Source organism: Cibotium barometz, chromosome 4 (genome assembly GCF_041138505.1).
Source record: "Cibotium barometz isolate CiBa-2024 chromosome 4, ASM4113850v1, whole genome shotgun sequence".
Classification (NCBI taxonomy): Eukaryota; Viridiplantae; Streptophyta; class Polypodiopsida; order Cyatheales; family Cibotiaceae; genus Cibotium; species Cibotium barometz.
The window spans coordinates 34,675,199-34,694,069 of record NC_141049.1 but is presented as its reverse complement, the minus strand read 5'-3'; the positions used below and the strand labels follow the sequence as shown (position 1 = coordinate 34,694,069).

Sequence of the window (18,871 nt, the reverse complement as noted above, 5' to 3'; positions counted from 1 at the left end):
CACTGGGTCCCAGTGAGGAACAGCTTTTCTCCCCTCCAGGAGGAAATCCTTGCGGCGACGTCTGAGGACCAGGAGATGCCAGCACCCCCACCTTCGCCCCCCCCACCCCCGTCCCCTCCCACCGCCTCGCTTCCACCATCGCCTCCTCCCGTCTCCGCTCCGGTTTCGGCAGCGGCTCCCTCTCCACCTCCCTCGCCTCCCCCTCCTCCCCCTCCGCCCGCCTCACCTTCCCGGGAGGCCTTGGCAGTTCCCTGGCGCTCACCTGCAGTCTGGAGAGCGCTGAGCACTGACCTCGCTCGAGCATCACAGAGGAGACCTATGCCGATTAGGGCTTCACGGATTTCATCTATCCGCAGTCGGCTGAGTCGCCTTGGCATTAGACAGCGCTCGGAGGCTTTTGATTATACCTTCACACGGCTTTTTGGAGCAGAGGGCCCCCATGAGCCAGCACCCATCCGAGTTCATGTAGTGATACCTCCGGCCCGCGGGGAGGAGGCACTAGACTCAGCGATGGCCTTCTCCTTCCCTCTATGTGGCCCTTGCGATCGGGAGTGGACTCTAGAGCTCGCTCTCAGCACTTTGAAGACTCAGGCAGTTGAGTTTTCTCATCACATGAGCGATCTGGAGGTGACAGATGTGATAGGCCGACTTTGGAAGTTGGCTCATTTTTTCTTGGATCCCGGGAGTGTGGATACCTCAGGGATTCGGCATTTGGTCGTGCGCATAGTGGCAGACTTAGCACACGACCCTGGATATGTGTGTATACACGAGGTTGCTCTGTCAGAGCGGGAGGCAGTCGCCATGGGCCACAGCCACTGGCGCCTGATCCGGGATTCTTGCAGTACACCGGGTGGGCAGATTCGCAGCCGTTCGGATGGGGACTACTCTCCACCCAAGCCGCTTGCGAAGGCCCGCCGTACGGCTGAGACAGCATCCACCTCAGCAGGGCATCCATGAGGATCATCTCATGGAATGTACAGGGCCTTGGCGGAGCACACTTTATACGCTATCGTGGTTGCTTGAGGCAGGAGCTTCAGAGATGCTGATTGGTGGCAGCATTGATATTTTGATGATGCAGGAGCACCACTTGGGTGAGAGCAGGATCCGGAGATATGGTTCGGTGATGCCTGGTAGATGGGACACTTTTTGGTCTGCAGGGTTTGGTCCTTTGGGTGGACAGGGAGGAGTATGCATGGTCATTGCAGATGTATGGCGGCAGGCCATTGTGGATCGAGGGATCATTGTGCCTGGTAGAGCACAGTATGTCATTCTGAGGATGCATGATGAGCTATTGGGTGTGCTCAACATCTATGCGCCCAATCATGCTAGTGCCAGAGCAGAGTTCTGGACTCAGGTTACAGATGCATTGCCAGAGGCCGCACATTGGTGTGTTGGGGGAGACTTCAACATGCTTGAGGACCCGGCAGATAGGGTGGGAGGCAGTCATGTTACAGTGCACGGCACGGAGCTTGCAGCTTGGGACCGGTTTTGCATGTCATTGAGGATCACCGATGCATGGCAGCATGGGGCTTTCTCCCGGTCTCAGGACAGTCTTAGTTTCTCTTGGTCGGATTGCCGGCAGGGAGGGACTAATCTATCACGGATTGATCGCTTTTATGTGGGCGACTGGTTAGGGGAGCGAGGGGGCTCCGTTGGCATTCTCACTGGCACCTCATTTTCAGATCATGCGCCAGTTATATTGACTTTGCAGGAGGGGACACGGGAGCCCAGCTTGCAGTTGAGGATCCCAGAGAGGGTACTTACAGATCCCAGTCTCGCTGAGGACATTGAGAGGATCTGGCATGATAGTCAGTGCTCTGACCAGGATGCAGCAGGCCAGTGTGCCCGGGGACTCATTGATCTTAGCTCTTTTCTACACGCTGCAGCTTTGACACGACTGGGAGAGATTCGTGAGCGGGAGCAACGGCTGAGACGCAGCCTTGCTTCGCTACAGCGCCTTCAGGAGCAGCAGCCTGCATGTGAGTGGGTGGCGTCCCAGCTGAGCCAGGCACGCCAGGAGGTTAGAGAGGTAGAGGAGCAGAGACATGAGTTTTACTATCGTCATCAGGCCTCTCAGTGGACGCAGCTTGGTGATAGAGTGACTGGAGAGTTTTTTGAGATCACTGGACCCCGTCATGCGCGAGCAGGAGTCCGCCAGCTTGGTAGACAGGATGGATCGGTAGCTACTGAGCTCGGGGAGATCAGAGCCATTGCCACTGCATTTTATAGTGACCTGCTTTCAGCGGAGCCAGCCACTGAGGATCGAGATGTTTGCAGGCAGACCGTGTGGGCCATGTGCAGAGGAGGGTCACAGACCATATGCGTACAGTTCTAGGTGCGCCTCTGTCAGAGATTGAGCTTGCCGAGGCCTTGAGGGTCCTGCCGCGACATAGTTGCCCAGGGGAGGACGGTCTGACGCCGGCCTTTTTTATGCGCTATTGGGACCTTTTGGGGCCAGGCCTCCGCAGGGGCTTTCAGCATGTTTTGGACACTGGGGTGATGCCGCAGAGCTTTTCAGAGGGCTTGATCTATCTTATCCCCAAGGGGGAGGGAGTATCAGATGACATTCGGCATTGGAGGCCTATTACGATCCTCAATACTGTCTACAAGGTCTTAGCAAAGGCCTTGAGTTTGAGGATCCAGCCCTTCCTGGGGGAGTTGATTCATGCTACTCAGACAGGATTTGTCAAGGAGCGCAGTATCCTTGACAACATCTTTACTTTCTGGGAGGCGACGGCCCGAGCTAGATTTCTTGGCGAGGACTTGGTCGTGATGCTTCTCGATTTTGAGAAGGCATACGATAGAGTTGATTGGGGTTTCTTAGAGGGCACTATGCTTCGCCTGGGCTTTGAGCCAGGATGGATCAGAGGGGTGGCAGCTCTGTATTCCACAGCTCGCAGCCAGGTGCTGATTGCAGGAGGACGGGGGCCGAGTTTTGAGCTGACCAGATCAGTCTGTCTCAGGGGTGTCCTCTCGCCCCTTTCCTTTTTCTCTTCTTTGCGGAGGCTATGAGTATGTATTTGACGGCAGAAGAGGTTGGTTTGAGAGGACTGCAGCTCCCAGTCCGGGGGGAGGACCTGCTTGATGCTGAGTTTGCAGACGCCACGGGCTTATTTTTGCATGGCCATGAGGCCAATCTTATTCGGGCTGAGCAGTCGCTCCAGGTTTTTAGTGTAGCTTCGGGAGCATTGATCAATTGGCGCAAGACAGTGGCCTTTTGGATCAGTAGTGCTCCCACTCCGGCATGGAGCCCGGACCCCGGTTTTAGATGGATTCCTCCAGGCACAGCAATGCGGTATTTGGGATGCCAGATTGGCCTAGATTTGTCACCTGAGCAGCAGATTGCCCCGCTTCTTCTGAGCATTCGGAAGAAACTATTGGAGTACAGCTCGACTATCCTTGGCTGGGAGGGTGGTGGTGGCAAATCACGTGCTGTTAGCGACCATGTGGTACATTACGTCTTGCTGGATTTTCTCGAGCTCTTGCATCAGCCAGGTACAGAGGCTGATCAGGAACTTTCTGTGGTCTGGGCGAGACGGTCAGCCAGCTCGGGCAAAGGTTGCATGGGCAGTTATTACAGTTCCGCTGGCTCAGGGCGGTTTGGGCATTATAGATCCAGTCGATCAGAGCAGAGCCCTATTGGGGAAGCTTATTGTTCGGGGGTTGCTTCCAGGCGCTGAGCCTTGGAAAGAGCTCCTCTTGCAGCGGCTGCAGGCTCGGGCGCCCCCAGCAGGGGGTACTTGGGCACCAGAGATTCGCTGGATCTTCATTGAGATGAGGAGGACAGGCCTCAGTAGAGGATGGGAGGACATCCTGAGAGCTTGGGAGCTGCTGAGACCGGGGCTCTCTCAGCGACCTCCTCCTTGTGTTGAGGAGCGGGCCAGACAGCCGCTCATCTGGAGCCCAGTGGTTCGCACGGAGCAGGGTCATATGCTGGGTTCTCGGCCTCGTCTAGCCTGGGGACCTTTAGCGGCAGGCCCAGCTCGTAGTTTTGGAGACTGGCAGGCTTTCTGCAGTCTACCAGAGGAGATCCAGGTGGAGAGGCTGAGTCACTTCAGAGGGGGGTTGATTATGAGGGATGATATTCAGGAGGCACTCACAGAGGAGTGGTTCACGCCTCTCGAGCCAGTGGCCCCACGGTGGATGGGAGCCTTTACACAGTTGGAGATCCTGATTGCTGTCAGAGCTAGCACTGAGGATGGCAGATGCCTCTACTATGAGATTCAGGATGAGGGCAGACTCCAGAGAGTGGAGATGGAGTCCCCTTTGGTTGCAGAGTGCACCTTTCAGAGGATTCGGGTAGTGGCCGCCGCTTCTCGGAAGTGGCATATTGACCCCGACCCTGCTGATGTGCTCCCGGATTGGCGCATATGGGCATATGCAGCGCGCCCCTTGGCCCGGCTACAGTGGGACCCCGGGGAGTACGAGTGGCATGATCCTTATGCATCCCTTGAGGCCACAGAGATCACCTTTTTCCAGTATACTGTTCGGCTGGGGCGGCATATTTTGACGGCGAGGAGGACGGTTTCTCCAGTGGCAGCGGGGCATTGGCGACTACAGGGACTCTCGCAGGAGTTCCTGGAGGATTTCTGGGCTCAGCTCTGGGCTAGTCGACAGGCCCGCAGAATCTCGACTTTTCAGTGTGGCTGGTCGCCCACAGGGGCTCAGCAGTTGGCACTTGGCTTGTTTACAGTGGTCTTCCGGCGGCCTGCGTCCGATGCGGCCACCCTATGGAGACACAGAGACATTGCCTTTGGGATTGCCCTCAGGCATAGCAAATTTGGCGGCGGATGCTGCGTATTCTGGCCCCCCTCTCTCCAGAGGGTATGTTTACGTGGGGTGCCGCTGCTTGGTCGACTTCGTCAGGGCCTGCTATGGGCTATGAGATGGAGCAAGGCAGTCAGGCCATTAGATTTATTAGGGGCCAGCCTCGCCTGGTTCCGGCACCGGATTTCTCGTCCGCCAGCTGGACACAGGAGAGGGATTTACGATGGGAGCTCCTCAGCAGCCTCACCATCTGGTTCACCTGGAGGGCCGGGTGCTTTACGGCCTTTGAGGGGAGATTGGAGCCACCAGCAGAGACTGTACGGGGGATTTGGCAGGAGTTGATCCACACCCTGCGAGGACAGTACGACCGCATCCGGGGAGACTCGGATGAGGCGATCTTACGGCGCCAAGCCTTTCACACCACTTGGCGCTGTGGCCCTTTCTACACCTTACACACGGGATCCCCCCGTTGGCACTACAGGCCACCTGTTTGGCTTTTCCCACCCCCTATTGTATGATTTAGCTGCTCAGTTCTTTGTACTGATGCTTGTATTTTGCAGCACCTAGGGAGAGTCTCCCGGGATGCCATGCTGTTTTCGCTGCTCTATCTCTCTTAGGAGCAGGAGAGATCCTTTGTAGCCCTACGGGCGTTTTTATATAACTAATGAAAGGATCTTTTCTCGGAAAAAAAAAAAAGGCCACATGCAGGTTACAGGTGGCTAGGGTTGATTATTAGTGATAATCCATGGTTACTAGCTATTTATAGTTGGATTGTTATTTATAGCAGGTAGTAGTCACTATAAAAGTGACGTGACTTATGGGTCATTGTGATTCATTTAGTCATATTACTTGACTGATGGTCTTAGCCTGGACCAAACTCCTCCCATGCACATGGTGGTTCACAGGTGGTCTTGCCGAAGGCCCCTTTAGGACAGGCTCTGGTGGTATGGGACACCAGGGCTGATTGGCTTGGCCTGTGGGGAGAGGAACCTTAGCCCCTTACTCGGGGGAGATTCCTCATGGAATCTACGGTCGGGAGGTGAGTTTGCCTGCACCCTTGTATATGTTCTAATCTTGAGTGTTTAGCCTGTGTATCAGGTGGTCCTATGGGAGCTTTACGGTTGATATTAGAGCTTCCTTGATCACGGAAGCAGAGAAGTTCATAAGGTTTGCGTGTCTGCCATGTGTTGTCACTAGTCGCCTTGTCCAAATACCTCTTGGTCACCGTGTTCTTGTTTGATTTGCAAATTTGGTAAGTGTTACCTTGTTAGGGTTGCATGAAGGAAGTTGTAGATTCTGTGCAAAGAGAGGAAAGAGAGAGAGAGAGAGAGGCGCATGAGTGACTGGGGGGTATGCTGTTCCAGGAAACAAAGAAACCCTAAAATGCGGGAAACCCTAAGTCTCTTGTTTTTAATGGCCGGTGCTATGTTGTAGTTCACATGATTTTGCTGCTCTCCTATGTAAGCATGGGATGGTGCTTTGGCGGTGTGAGCACATGGCAGCAGGTGGTACAGCAGCAAGCCTGTACAGCAGTGAGGCTGTCCACCAAGGCAACCAGCAGCAATGCCGCGCACTGCTGGCCGTACAGTCCTGTGCTGGCATAAGCTGTCGACAGCAGCCAGACTGTTCACAGCAAACAGGTGTGCTACTGCAAGGTGGCGCAAGACAGGGAAGGGTGATTTGGTGCAGATCGTACAGCAGGCGTGCAGCCGTACAGCCCGTACAGGCAGCCGTACAGCCTGTGAGCAAATGTGGCCATGCTAAAGCTGGCGCTACTATATTTTTAGGGGAAAAAAGCAAGTGGGCGTGTTAAAACAGGAAGCCCTTGTTTTTTTTTAGAAAAAATGTAAAGGGGGGGGGGGGGGGGGGGGCCTTAGTACCTTCTGGTGTTTTTAATCAAAGGCATCCGAGCAAATGGTCAGACTCCAGGCCAATTTACAGGCTGATATTCAGCAGTTGCGGGATCAAGTGATACTCCACCAGGCAGTGATTGGATCAGCCCCTACTCCAGGTACAGTTGCAGTAAGCACCTTCTTTCACGCCAAACGCTTTTGCAGGTGAGAAGGAGAGGACACAGTAGATTGTAGACTCCTCGCTCAACCGGTGGAATGTGCACTTCGAGTTTCACCCTTTCCTAGATGCCCAAAAGATTCAGATGGTGAGGGTTCTCCGGAAGGGGAAGGCTCTTACTTGGTGGAAAGAACTCGGGGATAAGCCCACTACTTGGGCAAATTGAGGCACAGTTTTGCGACAAGGCAGAGGAGGAGTTTGATGTTGTGGCCAAGTTTGCAGACTTGAATATGTGTAACATGTCTTTTGACACATACCTATAGAGGTTTAGGGGATTGCAATCTCGGGCAGGACACATGGATGCTACTATTTTATGTGGATTCTTTATCCATGGACTTACTCGAGATCACAATCTCCAGGTGAGGAATAATCATAGCAGAATGTTTGAGGATGCCATCAAGTATGCTAGGATTTATGAGAGGACCATGGCTAGCCAGAATCAAAAACAAGTCTCTCGGAAATCTCACACTCCATGCAGTTCCGAACAGAGTTCCCAACATAAACATATGTTTAGGTTCAGGAAGACTTCACATAACAAAAATCAAACCCAAGCTTTGGGCAATTCCAATTCGAAGAAAGAGAAGAAAACCCACCAAGGCCTCCGAACTTTCTGAGATGGCGGGTGTTTCATTTGTGGCCAGAAGGGCCATATGAGAGCAAATTGTCCGCACGCAAAGAAAGTGCCCAATGCAACTCACATATGGCTAGAAGTGAAAGGTAACTTTTTAGCCATGATGTTCATGTCGATTGGAAGGATCATCCTTTGTCCTTTCTTATGGAGGGTCATACTTTGTCCTTTGTCTTCCGATTGTCTTAAGGGTGATTTTACGGTCCCATCCTCTACTAAATTCAGTAGAGCTTCATAATATTATTGGAAATTCAGATTATGAGGTGTATCAGTGTGTGCTTGATCCCCTTTCATCTAATGTTAATTGTAGTTTGAACACGGTTAAGTTGGATGCTTGGAAGACATGCTTTAGAGGATATTAAGGCAGATTTTGCCGATGTTTTCCCTACTGAATTGCCTTATGGTTTGCCACCCAGTAGGTCGGTGGATCATAAGATTGATTTGCTTCCATGGTCTTAGCCTATGAGTATAGCACCTTACGGGATGAGCCAGCTGGAAGAGGATGAGATTACCCGACAATTATCAGAATATCTCTGGATGGGAAAGATTCGCAGGAGTAAATCTCCTTTGGTAGCTCCAGTTTTTTTTAAGCACAAGAAGGACAGTACTTGGTGGATGAGAGTGAATTATAAAAAGTTGAATAAGGTTATGATAAAGAATAGGTATCATCTTCCCAAAGCAAACGACTTGAGAGAGAGGTTGCAAGGTGTTGCCTATTTTACGAAGATTGACCTTCGTACTAGTTATCACCAGATATCTACGTATATCCGAGGAGGATGTCTATAAGACAAGTTTTTGTACATGATATAGCCATTACCAGTTTCTCGTATTACCTTTTGGGCTCACGAATGCTCCTGCTACTTTTCAATAGATGATGAATGATCTCTTTCAAGATTATCTGGGGAAATTCGTTGTGGTATTCTTAGATGATATTTTAGTTTAGAGTCGTACCCTCGAGGAGCGTGTTGAGCTTCTTAGGGTGGTCTTAGAGATTCTGAGACAAGAACGACTGTATGCTAAACTCTCTAAGTGTGAGCTCTTTTGTAAGGAACTCACATACATAGGTCATCGGATTTATCAGGATGGTATGAGCATTGATCTTGAGCGGATCCAAAGTGTGTTGGATTGGCCAATTCCTTAGAGACAGTGAGGCAACTTTGGGCATTCTTGGGATTTATTGTCTTTCTTAAGAGGTGAGTGAAGGGTTATTCCAATCTGACTGTTCCTTTCACATACCTTCTCAAAGGACGGGGACGGAAGTCCAATAGTCCTATTACCTAGAATGAAAAGCTTGATGAGGCTTTTTGTACTCTCAAGCTCAAGGTGAAGGAAGCACCTATATTAGCCTTCCAGATCCTCGCCAACCATTTGTGGTTGAGACTGACACCAATGATTACGCAATAGGAGCTGCCTTAATCTCGAGGGGCTGACCTGTGGCATTTGAAAGCAAGAAGCTTGATGATAGCCATCTCAAGTGGCATACTCAAGAGAAAGAATTGTATGTGGCTATATACATTGAAAATTTGGAGACGTTATTTGTATGGATCCAAATTTGTTATCTTGACTAACCATGAGTCGATCAAGTATATTTGTCATAGACCTGAGTTGAGAGGGAGGAAGGCACGGTGGGTAGAGCTTATACAGGACTTTGATATGGAGATTCAGTATAGGAAGGGCAGTTTGAAGAACAGGGTTGCAGAGGCTTTGAGTCACATTGGAGAGGTGAATCTTTTGAGTTTCACCGGATTAGTGTTGACTTGTATGACTCCTTGAGAGGGCCATGTCGAACCGATGGGCATTTCATTCGGTATTGCCAGCAAGTTCAAGCAAGGAGCTCCACAGCTTTAGACTAGGACTGAGGGGACATATCACTTGTTAGGGTGGTTGGGAGTCAATACTTGATCCCGAATGGATTATTGTTTTGGGATGATAGAGTTTGTGTACAGGATTCTGCTGAGATTAGGAAGAAGAAGATTATTAATGAATGTCATAACTCTCCTACAGCAGGTCATCCTATGACTTAGTAAAATGCATGTTTTACTAACCTAAGATGAAGATGGAAGTCTAGGAATACGTGGTGAAGTGTCATCAATGTCACGGGAATAAGGCTGAGCGCTTTAGAGCTGGAGGGTTGTTACATGCTCTAGAGATCCCTTTTGGGAAGTGGAAAAGTATTTCCATGGATTTTGTTGTCAGATTGCCACGAACCAGCAGAGGGCATGATGCTATACGGGTGGTGGGCGACAAACCGACAAAGATGGCAAGATTTTTACCTACAAGATCAATCGTTAGAGCAACTAATTTGGTTAAGCAGTTTGTTGAGCATTTGTTCAGATTGTATGGGTTGCCTCGTGACATAGTGAGTGATAGGGACACGAAGTTTTCTAGACAGTTTAGGCAGCTCGTTTTCCAAAAATTAGAGACTACACTAAGTATGAGTTCCTCTGATGGGCCAACGGAGAGGGTGAATCAAGTTCTCGAGGATACGCTTCGTGCATACGTCTCCTAGCGACCATCTCATTGGGAGTAGTACATCCCAATGGTCGTGTTTGCCTATAATAGTGCTAAGCATTCGGCTACTGGTTACAGTCTGTTTATGTTGATGTGGAGGTACCAACCTAGAACTCCAGTAACTATATCGGGACATAAGGGTATAAAGATTGACACGGCAGCTAGAGATTTCATAGCGGATATGCAAGAGATGCTAGTCACTACATGGGAATCTATCAGAAGTGCTTTGGATGGAGCATGGTTTTATGCTAATAAGAAGCATTCACCGAGGGATTTTTTCAAGGGAATGCTTGTTTATCTACGGATACCCAAGAGTTCTGAGATGTTGCGGACCCCGGGAAGATTGGGAAGTTGTCCCCTAGATACTCTGGAACTTATCGGATCCTGAAAAGGATTGGTGATGTGGCTTATAAATTGGAATTGCCTCCTAATGTAAAAGTTCATCCAGTTTTTCATGTGGGTAGACTCAAGGAGAAATTGGGAGCGGAGAATAACGTATTTACACCTCAAGAACTGGTAGAGGTTGAGCACTTGTCCTTTGTTTCACATGAGCCACAGCTTATACTAGATTTCACGGAGAGGAAGCTTAGGGATAAGTTGATCCCCGAGTATAAGATCAAGTGGAAAGACAGAGTGTGGAGGACTCGACTTGGGAGACAATTGCTAGTTTAGAGAGGAGATTCCCTGATTTTGTTTCCTAGAGAGGATCACACACAAAAGTATAGCTTGATTCAAGCAATGCATGCAGATATGTCCATGGAGTGGTTCCAGGCGTCCTTGGATCCAATCGGGCATTTCACCAGCAGTATAAACCCGGCAATATGCATTTCATTAAACAGTTCACAACTTCCATAAAATTCCATAAACAAATATGATAGATGTGATGCACATGTTGTCTTGGACCATCTCCCATTCTCAAAATATTGTAGGAAGAAGCAAGGGGTCAAACTGCTGACACCTAGGCCTTCTCTCTTCACATTGGCTACCTCAAGCACTGGACTAGCCATCTATACTCCCTAATTATGCATTCATCCTTAGAAGAATCCTGTAAATATAGGACAGTAACAAACCCTTTGATTGGTCTTTATTTGTATGTTTATCCATGACCATGTTAAAGGGCTTCCGTGAACTCATGCTGGGTTACAGAAGCCCAATGGGATGTAAGTGCACGTTTCAGTACTGCTGGTTATGTATAAAATCATGTGTAAAAACATGAAATTCAAATACACAATGCATAAACTTCTATGCCAAGTTGTTATCGTTTTGCTAGAGATGAAGAGCAGAACCAAGCATGGCAGAGGCACTCTGAAATGATTTCCATACGGACTGCTGAACGATGAAAAGAACTAGTGTAAAGCAGGGAGAGAGAGAGAGAGAGGACCCTGAGCAACAGTTTCCAAGATATTTTCAATAGAATATAGAGTCTTATTAACAAAGATAGGCATTCCGCATAAGGTTGACTCCGATCAATATTATTTAAAATGTATTATGCCACCCACTTACCCTTATTGACTCCTCAGGTTTCTCAAAAGTTTCTCGTGAGTATAATCGACTCCAAACAACACTGTCAAATCCCCTTGTTGCAATGAATGGCATTTGCATTGGGTGACCAAGACTATTTCGAGCTCCCATCATCCATTGGCTCACTTCTTTGTTGATCCGTTCAAGGCCATACTCCACTGCAAAGAGCTACAATGTTTATCTTTCAAATGCCATAAATACAAACTTTGTTAACATCACACATCCAGCATGGTAAAGTAGGCAAATCCACAACTCCAAGGACTCGCACTCACTTTGAAAACTGATGATCCCACGATGATCATGTTTACTCGTCTTTATAATCTTTGCATGACAATCAGACTGAATGATAACTCACCATGATGAGGAAGAATGCCACCATGAGCAAAGAGCCAATCATTCACTCTTAGCACCACCCCGTGTCGAGAGAGCTCTTTAGCCAATGGTCCCCCAGGACTAAATAAAAAGTTTCGGGCAGCCACACCTTTCTGCATCTGCTTTTGTATCAGGAATCAGGATCAACATGTTAACATCATATTACATGTGTATAAAAAGATCAATGAAACCATGGGTGAGTGGTTAGAAAATTGAAGAAACAGAAAAATGCAAATGTCATCTCATCAAAATCTTAAATACAGAAGAGAAAAGCAAAGCTCTTGTTCCCACCTTCAAAAGATTCCAAGGCATCCAATTATGTGAGAGGTGTCTTGCTACTTTTCGTCTTTCAGAGACAACCCTCCATTCTGCAAAAGCAGCATCGAAATTGCCTTGGTGCTCTTCCTCACAGAAATCCACAAAACTATCCACTTCAAAGAAACCAGTCGGGTCCACGTATCGAAAGTCCCCTTCTACATTGATAGTCTCATGGTTTCCATTAACCTGATACAAGGTGACACAAACTCGGTAAGGCTAATTGGGGTTAACTTTTCTCCAAAAGTTGTACAGAAAATACCCTACTTTTATGTATCTTGCTCTTATTTTAAAAAACTTTGCTCTTGTTTGAGAGCCTGAATACATTGATCAGGATAGTTAATTAAGAAAATAATCATGAAAACACTACTCCCACCAGATCATAATTTGCTAGAAGGGCATCCTATGATTCCGCGAACCCTTGAGATGCAGGTACAAGAGAGAGGGAGAAAAAAATGGGCATTCATTTCGGATGAGCCTCTAAGACTTTTCAAGAGTTGGTATATACCGAGGGGTATAACAACATTGGGTTTTTCTCAAAGTCAAAATGTAAAATCCCAAATCTGCAATCGTTGAATTCTGAAATGCTCAAAAAGTTTGCGTAAGATTCAAGTTAGAACCTGAAAGACAGCCCCACCCTTTAGTTGTGCTTGAATGTTTAGCCCCCTCAGAAGTGAGAGAATTGCAATCTCATCTCCCCCGCGATCCAAAACATCGCCAACCTGCACTAACACCTGCACATGCACTCTAGGTCACTTGTACCAATGATTGCATATTTTTTCAGGATTGTTCATGAAAATTTTTCAAACACTAAATATAGAAGAAAAAGAATGATTATAGCTTACACTCATTTTGCTGAAATGCATTACATATAGAAAATGCAAACAAAATAAAGGTAACTGAAAAACAGTTGTAATACCAAACTTGGACATACCTTCATAAGATTGGAATATAGCCCACCTTATGAATGGAGAGAATAATTGCACTTATTTAACAAGTGTATGAGGACATAAAGAAAATATACAAATTTCTGAAAATTTAAAGTTCAACTAATAGAGTAAATACTGAAACTTGGCAAGTTAAAAATTAAATCCAGAAACTAATAGATAAAAAATGGGGGGGGGGGGGGGGGGAGAGAGAGAGAGAGAGAGAGAGAGAGAGAGATATTAAGCGTCTATTAAAGACCCAATGGGCCTATGAGACCAAAGTGATATAATAATGTCCATGGCATATCTCATCATGGAATGGAAAATAAAACAAAAAAAAGACATAAACATAGCTATCTCACTGGGGTGATACAAAACTGTCCATGGAAACTCATCTGGAATACTGGTTGGGGGCGTCGGGCACGCTGCAGTGCGGAGGCCTGGTCCGAGGTAACCCCTCTCAGGCAAGGTGGGTCGGGAGCGGGCTGGCGAGGGAGCGGGCTGGGTGGCTGGGACCGAAGCTCTCTCAAGAAAGTGCCCCTGTGTCTACGGAGCTCCAGCAGGAAAAGGCCTAGGCAACACTGGTCAGGGAAGTCAATGATCTTGGAGAGTGTACCAAATCCCTCACGAAACAGACAATGAAACCTCCCGCTGATCTCATAGTATACTAGACAGTGGCATATGTAATGCTCCTCCATCTAAACCTCTCTGTTGCATAATCACTAGATCCTCTCCTCTCTGGGTCTCCGTATGAGGGTGGCATAATTTGCTTCATATTGCTTCAGCTTGCAGGAAGTATAAGCGACTGGTCTTCCTTATTGGTCTAAGACACCACCAAGTGCTAGACTACTGGCATCAGTAAAACCACTTCAAATTCCTTGGTGAAATCAGGAAGTTTCAGGACTAGGGCAGAAGTAATAATGACCTTGAGCTGATCAAAATTGTTTTGATGGATTGATAGCAGCCACACTATTTTGCAATCCTTCTTAAGAAGATCCATCAAAGGTGCAGCTACCAAGACATAATCTTTGATAAAAATCCTATACCATCCCGTGATTACCAAAAACCCATGAACTTCATGAACTGATTTAGGGGATGGCCTCAGCTCTACCTATCTCCACTCTGAGGCGGTGGGATGAAACCCGTATCTGGCCAATTGCACTAAGCAGGAAATGTGAACACTCAGGTATCTCGGCTGCCGAATGAATCCATCCTCAGTGAGCATGAGGAAGTGATCTACCTACAAGTGCATCTTGGTTGGGAGCTCCAAAGGGTGTAGAGGCTGAGAAGATCGTCCCCGTGAGAGAACCGGAGAAAAGGGGAGTCCAAACTGTAATGAAGGGGTGGTAGGCGGTCCATCCGGAGCCCATATATTGAGAACCAAGTGGAAACTAAGGCATACCATACTCCAGAATGGCCCTCGAGTGATAGCTGTCTTGAGGACTCCAGGGCAAGCCTCGGCTACCTGTGGGGATCCATGTGACTGATGCGATGGAGGTATGTGACTGTCTGGAAGAATGCATCCACTACCATCGGTATGTGACTGTCTAGAAGAGTGCATCCACTACCATCGGGGCTGGTAGCAAACTTTGCCTGGATAATCTAGTGTGGGATCAATGGTTCGCTGTGGGAGAACATCATGACTAGGGGCCTCTCAACTCACTGCCAATCCTCATTAAATAATCTGGCCTCTAGAAGGCTGCTCCATACATCAAGGCTGGTGTGATGAGGGTGTCAAAAAGCCAACCCTTCATCTTGGGCTCTTGGAAATGTTCCTGGAAGCACTGCCGCTCAAGTAAGCTCAAGGCTGCATATCCCCGTGTCACTCTAGCATGTGTTGCGGGAAGGATGGTGAAGCATGGGCCATTGAAAGTGACACCAAGGTAGACATAGGATGAGACAATCTCCACAAGATCCCCTCTGTATGTGAAGCTCAATCTAGATGTCAAGGGACGGGAAGTACTGAATATATATATATATATATATATATATATATATATATATATATATATATATATATATATATATATATATATATATATACACCTAGATGAATCCAAGAACATGCCCAAATTCACCTTTTAGGAACGTGCATGTTATATACTCATGGTAGTCAACCCACAAGACTATATAACTATCAACTCCATTATGCATAGTATGGACTAGATACTACGACATCCCCACTAACGTCATCAGTGCCCAATAGTGGGTGTAGAACTCTGTATCAAGATATGCTCTCACACACGCACTCCACACACATAAGAGCATATATATATATATAACTACATAAGAGCATATACTCACTTTTTTTTTTGGTAAATCCATGAACAGTATATTATCAATGAAATTTACATGAGAGTCTCCAAAACGGAGAGCCTCAACGGGAAATCAAAAGCAAAGAGAAACTATTTCCAGGCATGACTGATGAAGATCTCCTTGGTGGCAAGCATCATAAACAGATTGCCATAAGGAGCTTCTAAAATACTGATAAGATTGCAAGAACGGTTTCCCAAAATATCTCATGTTGTGATCCTGCCATATGGTCCAAAAAGCCCAATATCTGACCCAGTACAAAAGTAAAGAGTAATGGACCGTGGTTGTAGGGAGTCTACCAAAAAGCCAAAAGTGTTTTCCAAAAAAGAGTTAGGAAAACGAAGGCGAAGTAACATGGAAATTTTGCGGATGAAGGCCTTAGTGCTGGAGCACGTCCAAAACAAATGAGGCACCGTTTCAGAAGGGGCCATGCATCGAAGACAAGAAGCAGATGCAATCCTTCGTTTAGCAAGAGTGACCTCCACAGATAAGGAACCTGTAAGACAACGCCATAGGAAAAGCTTTTGCTTGAGAGGCAATTTACTCCTCCATAAATTGCAAAGATTCTTTCGCCACCAAGCAAGTGATTTTGTCATATGCCAAAGAGAATTAGCATGTGAATGAATCCATGGTGATGGCTGGAGGAAAGAGTATGTCGTCCTAACCGTTAGGTCAGAAAGAATAACAGGACGAGAATTTGAGCCCACCGGGTGTAATTGCCAATCCTGTAATCTGTCCCTGTTAGATAAAGGAGGGATGGGAAGAAAAGGCTGCAGCAAGTCAGCAATTTTCCCCCAAATGAACCTGTGATGCATGGTTAGTGGATAGGAAGCCATAGCCTGAGGGAAGGAAAGCATTTGACCAGTAGCATCAACAACATCATTTATGCACCTAATCCCCAATTTGCTGAGATTGTATGCCCGAATCGGCTCTTGCAGGGCCAATGGAGAATCAAAAACAGCACTCCAGTAAATGCTTTCCTGCCGAAGGGAATTGGCATGAGACAAAAGGAAGGGTGCCCAATGAGCATGCGAAAGGACCTGTTTCCAATCGCAAATAAGTGAAGTGGCAAAAGGGCAGCCCGGGATAGAACCTACAAATCAGCCCAAAATGACCTCCTAGTGATCAGTGATCCATGCACCATGTGCAGAAGTGCATAAGGCCGTGCACATGGTTGCAAGCATATGAGTCCATGGCTGCGTCTGACGAAAAAAGGTGAGTAGGAGAGGAATTTTCCTTGCCAAGACATGATGCGCAATATTCAACACATTCAATCCGTCATGCATCCTCGGGGAACAAACTTTTGCCATCCGCATAAGTCTTAAAGCTTTGGCAGAAGACTTTGTTTTCCATAACAGCTCCATAGCCTGAGACATGAAAGCAGAAGTGTCCTGAGAGGTCCAATGTATCAAAGGCAAATAGTACTGAACATAGGCCATGATAATCGACTGGACAATCCGGAGCCTAACATGGAGTGGCCAGGTGGAGAGCTTCCAGTAGTGGAGCTTGGCATGAAGTTTGTCAAAAATCCACTTTAACTGTTGTTTCCTAGTGATGTACCAGCCAATAGGGTAACCAAGATGGCGGACCACATCATAGGGCTACATAATGTGTCCGGGCCATAAAAGAACATGCCAATCATATAAATGCAGAGGTATGAGGCTGGATTTGTCAAAATTGACATGCAGGCTAGTAGCCATGCCATATATAGAGAGAGTGTGGGTAAGTGGCAATGGCATATAAGAGGGCACTGAGTGGACACCCTTGTCTGACCGAACGACCCAAGGACCAAGATTGAGAAAGATGATTGCCAAGGATGCATTGGGCTGTAGAGTCAGCATACAAGCAGTAGATGACATTAGCCATTTTTGGCCCGAATCCCATCTGAGCCATTGTCTGTGAGATAAAATCCCAGTTGACCGTGTCAAAAGCTTTATCAAAGTCCACTTGCATAATAAAAACATCCTGGTCAGAATATTTTGAATATTCAATAGCCATGAGAGCATTGCCAATATTATCATGGATCTGCCGCCTAGGAACAAAGCCATATTGCAAGGGATGCAGACCTTCATAAAGCACTTGGTGAAGACGGTGCACCAGCATTTTAGCAAAGAGTTTGTAAACAACAGGCATCAATGTGATGGGCCTCCAATCCATGAGATGCTCACACAAATTCCGCTTGGGGATGAGTTTAACTATGCCATGCTTCCATGATTGGGGGAGTACTCCTGTATGCCAAGCCTCATTAATCATTTGCAGGATAACACCTTTAAGGTCTTCCCAAAAGTGTAAGAAAAATTCCACCGTGAGGCCATCATACCCTGGTGCCTTACCAGTGCTGAGATGGGACAAGGCATCATCAAGCTCCACATCAGTGAAAGGCATATCAAGTTTGAGAGCTTCCTGTGGGTTGAGAATGGGAAGAACATGCTATAAAAGAGTATCCCGAGCTTGTACTTCATGCAAAGAAGTGGTAGCAGGGGGTGCAAACAGTTTCTGAAAATAAGAAAACCCTGAGGTCACCAAAAGAGGGAAGCAAAAAATGCGGATTTGATATAGAGAGGAAAGGCAACCACACAGAGCCTGGGAATATGCTGTAAGAGGGTGTAAGAGGGAAAGGCAACAACAAGGACAGTAGCTTGGGCTCTCCTCAAAAAACACACAATCTCTGAAAAAGAAGTGTCCTCCACAGGTACCAAGAGTGCCACCAAAGCCTGCAACACCAAAGACCCCCTCTGCAAAGGAGCAAACCCACGGGAGAGGAGAAAACACAGCAAAGGAAGCTGCTGTCCTAAAGAAAACAGGCCACCTATGTCCCAAACTCCACGTGGAAGAGAAGAAAACTGGTCAAACAGTACCAAAAGTACCAGAAGGCTGTGTTGATGAAGCCAAACGCAGCAACCAGCCAGTTCAGTTCAGAAAACGCAGCAAAGGAAGCTGCAGATCTGAGAGAAAAACGCGGAGGCAAAGTGAGTAGGTTCGGTCCAGAAAACGCAGCATGAAAGAGCTGCAGATCTGAAGGAAAACGCAGAGAAGGAGGTGCAAAAAAGAGTGCTGAATCTGGGGCAACAAAGAGGTTGCTAAACCGGGAGCTCTGATACCATGAAAGAGTGCACAGAGCGGAAGCAGAGTGGCACTAGAATGTGCTGAACAGAGAGTGCAAGAGAGAGAGAGATATGGAGAAAACTATGCTGAATATACTGAAGCAAAAAACAGTCCCAAGCAAGAGACACTACAAGTCTCATAAGTGAGGGAGCAAAATATGTACAAGACTGAATGAATAATGAGAGGCCAGCCCCACCTATTTATAGGTGAGGAGGGCTGGCCGATTGGAGCTGAATATGCTGGCCGACAGGAGCATATGACCTGGCTGACTGGTAAAATACCAAAAGGGCTGGGAAAAATCCCAGAAAAATATGTAAAATAGGGGTGGCCAGCCCACAATCAA

General features: G+C 47.3%; 1 protein-coding gene across 1 annotated transcript in view; it reads right to left on the bottom strand.

Annotated features, from left to right (window-relative positions):
• Window positions 1–18,871, bottom strand: part of SLP1 (Calcineurin-like metallo-phosphoesterase superfamily protein) — a 35,577-nt gene that overhangs the window by 11,136 nt on the left and 5,570 nt on the right. The window contains exons 3-6 of the mRNA XM_086788199.1: window positions 12,805–12,918; window positions 12,161–12,373; window positions 11,853–11,988; window positions 11,480–11,655 (exon numbers count right to left, since the gene is read on the bottom strand). Of these exons, the coding sequence (XP_086644325.1) occupies window positions 11,480–11,655; window positions 11,853–11,988; window positions 12,161–12,373; window positions 12,805–12,918 (639 nt within the window). The remainder of the gene's footprint in view (window positions 1–11,479; window positions 11,656–11,852; window positions 11,989–12,160; window positions 12,374–12,804; window positions 12,919–18,871) is intronic.